This window comes from Maniola hyperantus, chromosome 10 (genome assembly GCF_902806685.2).
Source record: "Maniola hyperantus chromosome 10, iAphHyp1.2, whole genome shotgun sequence".
Classification (NCBI taxonomy): Eukaryota; Metazoa; Arthropoda; class Insecta; order Lepidoptera; family Nymphalidae; genus Maniola; species Maniola hyperantus.
Window position 1 is genome coordinate 3,447,967 of NC_048545.1, and position 9,385 is coordinate 3,457,351.

Consider the following 9,385-nt stretch of genomic DNA (forward strand, 5'->3'; position numbering starts at 1 on the left):
ATTGAAGGAATTCAAAATATGATACAAATTGCAAAGATATATATTTTTTAATCATTAACAAAAATAACTTATGACATCGCAAAAGTTTGCTCCGTGAACAAAAATCGTAATTAGAGACTTTTAACCAATCGAGTTTAGGTCCATTTTACTCTGACTTTTCAGCATCGAGGTTGGCGAGTTGTCTAAAGATCTGCAGGAAAAGCATGTTGCGCAAAAAATCATGTTGTGGAAACTTCAATAACGAACTTCGTATTCGTCTCCAATTGAACCTCCGTCTTCTCCAATTTGATTAGGTCTACCATGATTGTGATCTCTATCAATTCTCACAAAGAGACTGTAAAGAGTTACAATTTTGGCTCTACATCCACGAGCTTGGTTCACGCACCTCCATATCTTCTTACGACCGGCTGAGGAGGCGATGCAGAACTTGAATTGGCCAACACGAACTTGTGGATTCCCGTATATTGATGTACAGAACCATGCAGCATCTAAATATATAAAAGGAAAATGTGACTGACTGACTAATCTATCAACGTACAGTTCAAATTACTGGACAGATCGGATTGAAATTTACCATGCAGATAGCTATGATGACGTAAACATCCGGTAAGAAAGGATTTTTGAAAATTTAACCCCTGAAGGAGTAAAATAGGGTTTTGAAATTTGTGTACACAAACTACATAAGCTAGTGATCATTACCATTATGAAGTACCCTTATTATAAATGCGAAAATGTGTTTGTTTGTTGGTTTGTCCTTCAATCACGTCGCAATGGTGCAACGGATTGACGTGATTTTTTGCATGGGTATAGGATAAAGACCTGGAGAGTGACATAGGCTACTTTTTATCTCGGAAAACCAAAGAGTTCCAACGGGATTTTTAAAAACCCAATTCCACGCGGATGAAGTCACGGGCATCAGTTAGTCTAAGTATAAATAATGGCAAAAACGAATACAACTTTATTTGAAACTGTTTGTTAGTTTAACAAACTTTGAGTTACACCCCGTTCCCGCTTGTCGTTTGTCGGACACGGATTTTTTTTGGATGTTCCAGTGGCAGAACATTTTATTTATACATAATATTTATTATTTATATGAAGCTATTCACACTTGTCGGAAACTGATTTTGTGTCAAAATGCCACTGGAATTTCTAAATATATAAAACGAAAAGGTGAGTTTTAAAATATTTTTGTATGAACTATTGCTTGTATATTACATTCAGTGGTTATGATTATTATCGAGTTTTACGATCCTATCATCTATGGTGATGACTTTAGCTCGGCACCCACGAGGGTTGTGCACACACCGCCAGTTGCTCTTAGGGCCGCTTGTTGTCGCCACGCAGAATCTGTACGGCCCTATCCGAAGTTGCGGTTTACCGAATCTCGTTACACCGAACTGGATTCCACCTGTACCTATACGAAAAGTAGAGTAACACCATTTAGTTATTAAACAAATATTTTGTTGATATGTCAGGCAAGAAGAGGCAGAAGAAGATAAGCGAATTGCATCGGTCCTCATCAAAATTCAAATTATGGTAAAAATCTGATTTATATACCACTTTCATCTTAGATTCATAGTGAGAAAATCTTAAACCATAGGTACGAGTAAGTATTTAATTTAAAAAAAATCTTAAATGCGAAGAGGTACGTACCTACCGATTAAGAGCCTCTTTTTTTATTATATTTTACTTTGGTTTTCCGGGATAAAAAGTACCTAGCCTATATCACTCTCCAGGTCTTTGACTATACCCATGCAAAAAATCACGTCAATCCGTTGCTCCGTTGCGACGTGATTGAAGAACAAACCAACAAACAAACACACTTTCGCTTTTCACTTTATAAATATAAGTAATAAGGGTACTGATAGTACGCGACCCGCACAGCCCCCGCGCTAACCTGGTGCGGGCGAGCGCGGGTGACGTGCGGGTGTGCAGGGCGTCCCCTCGCCTCATACCCCGATTCTCGTCTCAACCTGTCGTGGATATAGATGGTGCCCCCGATTCATCCGCGTGGATCATGGTTTCCTAAAAATCCCGGGGGAACACTTTGATTTTCCGGGTATAAGCTATCTCCATTCCAATTTCACCAAATCGATTCAGGTCAAGGAGTAATAAAAAACATCCAAACTCTCACATTTATAATATTAGGATGTGGAATTATAAATAAAACGCAGACTATTTTTTTCTAAAGTTACATATAATATTGACTTTTTGATTTATATAATAATCACTAGGTAAAAGATAAATAAGTAATCATAACTAGTCACGAGAAACTTGCTTAAATGCAACTACAGTTCCTACAAGTTCACCAAATATGTATATAGTTACTCGAATTACTCAAAATATTTTTATACAGAAAACGACGATCATTATATTATTTAACTAGCTTATGCTCGCGACTTCGTCCGCGTGGACTACAAAATTTCAAAACCCTATTTCACCCCCTTAGGAGTTGAATTTTCAAAAATCCTTTCTTAGCGGATGCCTACGTCATAATAGCTATCTGCATGCCAAATTTCAGCCCGATCCGTCCAGTAGTTTGAGCTGTACGTTGATAGATCAGTCAGTCAGTCAGTCAGTCAGTCAGTCATTCAGTCAGTCAGTCAGTCACCTTTTCCTTTTATATATATAGAAGAAGATATAATTTGTTATAAAAGAGATCTAATCAATGCCTACACATCAATCGTCGCTATCATAATTTTTGACTGATATATTTGCTAAAGTACAATAATTTAGTAATTCAAAAATTACGTTGACAGTTACAGCCATCACGCACTCATCCGATCCGAAACCGAACCGAAGAAATATCTACGACATTATGTGACAAGCAACCATACAAATAGTTCGTAAAACAAAAAGAAACGCATTTTCACGGACTCGGATCGGATAGTGTGTGAGATCGCTCTTACGGCGGTTACGCACTAATCTGATCCGAGTCCGTGAAAATACGTTCCTTTTTGTTTTGTATGGTAGCTTATGACATATTATGTCATAGATAACCGCTGGTATTCTCACGGATGACGGATAGAACTCTGATGACGAAAGTGCAGTGCGTAATCGCCGTTAGGATTATAAACAAGTAACTTTTTATCTAATAAGAAAATTAAAACCATATTTAAAATAAAATCAGTTCAAGACATAGCTATGTACTTCCTATTGTATATTAGGTATATAAATAATGACTTTAGACTGAAAATATCACAGAGGACCACAGAATAGGAATAAAACTGCAAGTTGCTGTACTCGGCTGCTCAAAATCTAATCTCTATCGAATTAACCCTAACGCGCTCCCCAAAGCTTTCCATACAAATGTTGTTTTGTTCTTATTTGAATATTAACCAACCAAACCCCTTGAAATTTTGTGGCCACGGTGTAGAAAGTAGAAAACAAATATCTGTACCTATGCTGTGAGTTTTCAGATTTCGGTAAAAATAGTTTCTAATTTACACTGGCTAATTTGTTTGTAAATCTTTGAGCGCTTTTTTACTGAAATCTGGAAACCCACAGGCATAAATGCCAATTTATTTCTAGATCGTGTCTACGTTTGTATGGGAAGCGCTGCATGGGGAGCATGCTAGGGTTAGGAAAGGTTAGTTTAGCATACTTATATTCTATTCTAAAATGATCTGCCTCAGCTGGAAATTCTAAAAAAATCTTAGTGGCGGTCTACAAAACCTACATGCAAATCATTAAGTTTCTAGACCGAGCGGACCGCAGATTGAGGTAAATGTTAGTGTGTCACTCAGTCAGTTTACACTTTTATTTACATAGATTACAATATTTTATCAAGGGCACCAAGAGACAGCAGTGGTGGCACGTGGTTTTTTTAACTACAACATTTATATATTTTTTTCACAAATTACTACACAATAATTTCTTATTTTAACGTACGACATTTAGTACAGATTTTTGTATACCTTACTAATTATTTTTAACCCCCGATGCCAAACAGAGGGCTGTTGTAAGTTTAATTTGTGTATCTGTCTATGGCATCGTAGCGATGAAACGGATGGACCGTTTTGAATGCGATTTATTTTATTTGAAAGTATATTTAATCGAGATGGTTCTTAGATATGTTTGATGAAAATCTGTTCCACTGTTTGAGGATTTTAGCTGTTTTCTCAGCCGACTTAGGGATCTCAGTCATCCAATTGATTTATATATTACTTGCACTTGTCTGATGGACTCGATCAATCATCATCATATAAATCTAACAATAGGTCTTGGACTGTAGTACTAATAAAATGAACAGATTTTTTGTATAGCAATAGTTTTAGGGCTATAATTAATTATTAAAGAGAATAATTTTTGAAAAATCATGATTTTTATTTATTTTTAACATGGACGTCACGCTGTACAGAAGGTGAAAAATGACGTCACAATCCGTAAACGACAATTTTTTTGAATTTTTGTAACATAAAAATAAGTACCTAGAGTAATTTCTGCGGGAAAATATTTTTTATTTAAAAAAAAAAAAAAAATTTGTCGTTTACGCCATGTGACGTCATTGTTCACCTTCCGTACAGTGTGACGTTCATGATAGAAACAAATAGAAATCATGATTTTTTCTCCCTCTTTAATAATGAATTCTAGCCCCATAAACTACCGATATACAAAAAATCACGTCATTTTATTACTGCAATACAAGACCCTATTGACAATCAAAAAGTGTACAACTTGTATACTTTGCATTTGATCTTGACTACGATGCAATAGTATGATAACTTTGACCTGCCGGGGGTGATTTAAATTTTTAATTTACACACTGGTACTGATTCTGAGCACAACCTAATTTTAGAGTATTCGCATCCTCTTCTTGCTAATGTAATATGAAAAGGACAGTTTGACAGTTTTAAATTTAATTTTTAGATGGTAAAACTCGTGATTTTAGAGCACAGTCGCGAGCTTACTGTTTAAATCTGTAGCATGCACTAAAATTTAGTGTCTTTAAATGTAAAGTTCATGTTCTGACCCTTTTTAGTATTGTTAAAAAGAACAGGATGCAGATACTCTAAATTTAGTTTAGAGAAAGACAACGGAATCGGTGCCAATAATTGTCTTGTAATATTTACTTTACAGTGCCCGTATGGTTATGCTTATTCTTCACAGCGACGATCTGCCCGTCGATAGTGTTGACACGTGCTATACAGCCAGCCTTGTTACATTTCCAGGATATCCTGCTCCCGTTTTGATAATTCTTCGAGAAGTGGACTCCTTGGAACACGAGACGTACCGTGCCTTTTGACGACAGGTAGAATGCGGCTGTCGTACCTGGTTTGGAAAACTCGATTAAGTATCTACTTCAAGTATATAAATCGGATTTATTATAATAATAGATGATGCCTTTCGTCCAGGAGGATTTAGTTTTTGCAGAACCTGTGGGAACCGTTTGATTTTTTGGAATAAAAAGCAGCATCCATAGGGACTGTAGTAATAAAATGATGTGATTTTTTGTATAGAGGTAGCTTATGGGGCTAGAATTCATTATTCTAAGAGAATAATTTAAAAAAAGAACATGATTTCTAATTACTTTTAACATGAAGATGAATAATGACGTCACAATCCATAAATGACAAAAAATTCCAATTATTTATTAACATAAAAGTAAGAGTAATTTCTGCGGGAAAATATTTATCATGTAAAAAAAAAATTAAAAAAAGTTGTCGTTTACGCCTTTTGACGTCATTAATCGCCTTTCGTACAGCATGGCGTTAATAATTAACGATTTTAAAAATAACGAAAATATTTTATTTAATTATTCTCTTTAATAATGATCTCTAACCCCATGAACTACCGCAATACAATAATCACATAATTTTATTACTACAGTCCAAGACCATATTGTCTCCTTCTCCAGGATGCAAATCTGTTAAGTGGACACACCATGAAAATGTAACACACAAACACACCTTCATATTTAGATAATTAGTAGAAAGAAAAAAAATTCTTAATTAAAATAAGTTAAATGGAACAAAAAAATATATAATTCATAATAACTTTAAGATAACAGATAAATTAACAAATATTATTTTCTACTATTTGTTTTTTTATTTGGTTTAGGTAGGTACTTTTAAAAACCTATGTAAGAATAAACTACGTGACTAAGTATGTACAACAAAACTTTGGATTTTCTATGCTAATAATTATTTCTAAATATTGGTATCAGGTTATTCCTATCTAAATAGACTGTAGAGTTTTACAACAGTCACAATTTCTGATGTTATATGTTATTTTCATTTATTTATTTTTTATATTTAGATACAAGTCAGCCCGTGACCGCAATCTCACCTGGTGATAAGGGATGATGCAGTCCAAGATGGAAGCGGGCCAACCGTGAAGCGCTATAGCAGTTTTTATCAAACCCATGCCACATAGCCACGGCCGAAGCCTCCCACCAGACAAAAATTTATATCCTTTTTTATGCTAATGGTTATGATCATATCTAGTTGCGACCAGTTGTGTGTCAACAGTAGACGCAGTCGCTGGACAGAATCTTTTAGAACACCTCCATAATATTCGATTGTTCCTTTGGTAGCCGCGTCTGAATCTATAGTCTCCGATGACTAGACAGTGAGTTCCTCGCTGGTTCAATTCATATATTGCATCTGTGACAGAAATAAGGAATTGGGTATTTGACTCCAATTTTTTTATTACTTATTATAAACTAGGATAAAAATAATGACGTAAACTGAAAAACTAATTAAATCGATCAAATAACAAAAAAGTTATAAGCATTTAAATATTTCTGATTAGACAGAGATAGCAATATAGAATTATGACGTCATTTTGACAAATTCCATAGTAGCTTCGTGCGGTTTCATACAAATTTTCGTTTTGCGAGAAAGGGATAGAAGACCCTCCCACTCCAAAATTAAAATGCCTGTAACTTTGTAAATCTTTGTTGGATTTTAATATTTTTTTCAGCGTACGTCATTATTTTTATCCTAGTTTATAATAAAGTAATAATATTTATCAAATTCAAAAGTAGTAAAATACCCAATTAAAGAGGAATTAACCCGGCGCAAGAAAATGCAAGAACCATAAAAGGCGTATTTTTAAGGTTAGGAACGTGTATACTTCGATTGCCGCTATAACAACAAATAATAAAAAATTCAAAATGGCCGCTATAAAATTGAAAAAAATTAAAGGGTTATTTCTTGTATGATGACACGGAACCCTTCGTGTGCAAGTCTGAGTTCCACTTGACTGACGCATCGCAAAATTCCGTGAGCACAGCAGAGAAAGCTCAAAGGCCTCAAAGTCACTCAGCGGACGATGGTTTCTCTACGTGATCAAATCAGAAATGAGGAGATCCGTAGGAGAACTAGCGAAACCGACATAGCTCCACAGATAGCGAATAATATTTGAAAAACTAGCGAAGTGCGAGTCAGATTCGCGCACAGAGGGTTCCGTACTACAGTCGTATTTTTTCGTCATCTTCACGATAAATCAAAAACTAATATGCATAAAAATAAATAAAAATCTGTTATAGACTGTACAGATAAAGCCCTTCCATATTATGATGCCCCATTTGGTATAGTAATCTTACTTTGAAAGTTGAAAATACTAATACTTATTCACGAACACATTTAAACTTTTTTTTCGTGACGTAACCACAAATTCACGGTTTTCGGATTTTTCCCCTTATGTCTGGTATAAGACCTACCTACCTGCCTTTCATGATTCTAGGTCAACGGGAAGTACCCTCTAGGTTTCTTGACGGACAGACACAGACAGACGACAAAGTGATCCTATAAGGGTTCCATTTTTCCTTTTGAGGTACGAAACCAAAATTTACAGAAAATATACTTGAATGAACTACTTACCCAGGCCTATTATTTTACTAAAAGCTGAAGTGGATGACGGGAGATCAAAAGAGTCGCGCGTACCGGCCAAATGACTAGCGATCGCCTTTGCTTTTACTACAGGGTGTTTCTTAATGAACCAAATAAACTTTTTTAATATTACACAATTTTTATTTGACAACAGATTTGTTTAAGTTCCGTAGAAAGAACAAACTTATAGCTTACAATCAACATTTTGTCTGTTTGTCACTTAGGTATTAGATTCTAACATAGATTTGTTTAAGTTTCGGAGAAAAAATAAACTTATAGCTTACAATCAACATTTGGTCTGTTTGTCACTTATTAGATTCTAACGTAGATCTTTAAAAAAAAGTTACTAAAAATAGTTTTTCACTGTGCAAGTATATTTCTTTCGTAAAAATATGTCTGTAAGGCTTAGGTACTTTCTGTCTTCATACTTTGCATGAGAATTAGTTCAAAAGGCCCTTCTTTACTCTGGGCTGGTTTCAGCCCTTCAAAAGACTCATGATTGTGCTCTCTTTTGGTACCAATCAGGCATTTGCCCACAGTGGTCACTGTCGCTGAGCAGTCCCTTTTCAAGCATCTCCACGTTATACGATTGCGCACCACATATCCACGCCTGTATGTATGGGTACCAATAACGAGATACTGATGGCCTCGCTTGCTCCGACACAGTCGGAAACCTGAGGCAATAAACAATAGTGTTATTGTTTTGGCTGAAAAACACTACCTTAAAAAATCCTCACATTATATACCCGTGACTTCGTTCGTGTGGATTTAGGTTTTTAAAAATCCCGTGAAAACATTTGATTTTTCGTGATAAAATGTAGCTTACGATTTAAGCTAAGCTAAGCACTCAGGGTATAAAATTTTTCCATTCAAAATCTAAATCCACGCAAACCAAGTCGCGGGCATTAGCTGGTATGTGATAAAAAGATAAACGAGTGCATACGAAAGTCAATAGAAAAGGAAAGAAAAAGAAACTTATATAACAAAGTTAATTAAATAAAATATTTAATTAAAGGCACACCCTTGTACAAAGCGAGTAATACTATACCTAATCTATTAAATACTTACAGTACGCGGCAGAAAGTAATATACATCGACCTTTAGAAGAAGATAGCAGATTTGTAGAGCACTGTCTCTGTTGTTGAGACCGACAAAACTTCATATGGGTATGAGTGACAGAGACAACTCAACAACAAAGCCGAAATGTCATTCTAAAGGCCGATGTACATTACTTTCTGCCGCGTAATGTAAGTTTTTTTTAATCATCTTATTTAACGTAATTGCATCCCTTTTTAGCAGACGTCGTCATTATCACATCAGCCTGTGGACATTTACTGTACTAAGTATATTCCTTCTCTTGTGAGCGTCATCATACTCTTCCCTCAGCTTTCTTCATCTAGTCGCTTCCCATCATCCTCCTTACATCGTTAGAGACCCTAGCGTATATGCTTGTTCCTGGTCGCCATCAAATCGTATTTGATAGTAGTAGCAGTAGCCGGGCAGCCTCACTTGTAGCACCGCCACGATATTTGCTCCCCAGATTGATACTC

The 9,385-nt window shown here is 35.5% G+C and overlaps 1 protein-coding gene across 39 annotated transcripts in view; it reads right to left on the reverse strand.

Moving 5' to 3' along the window:
• LOC117986086 (modifier of mdg4-like) overlaps nucleotides 1-9,385 on the reverse strand; it is a 244,123-nt gene that overhangs the window by 126,517 nt on the left and 108,221 nt on the right. The window contains exon 5 of one of the 39 annotated variants that reach the window (XM_069501349.1): nucleotides 25-488. The exons of 36 other annotated variants lie outside the window; for them this stretch is intronic. In XM_069501349.1, the coding sequence (XP_069357450.1) occupies nucleotides 235-488 (254 nt within the window). In that variant the 3' untranslated portion in view covers nucleotides 25-234. Of the gene's footprint in view, nucleotides 1-24; nucleotides 489-5,951; nucleotides 6,606-8,225; nucleotides 8,510-9,385 lie in introns of those variants that run through there. 2 more of the 39 variants (XM_069501389.1, XM_069501348.1) reach the window with 2 other exon arrangements.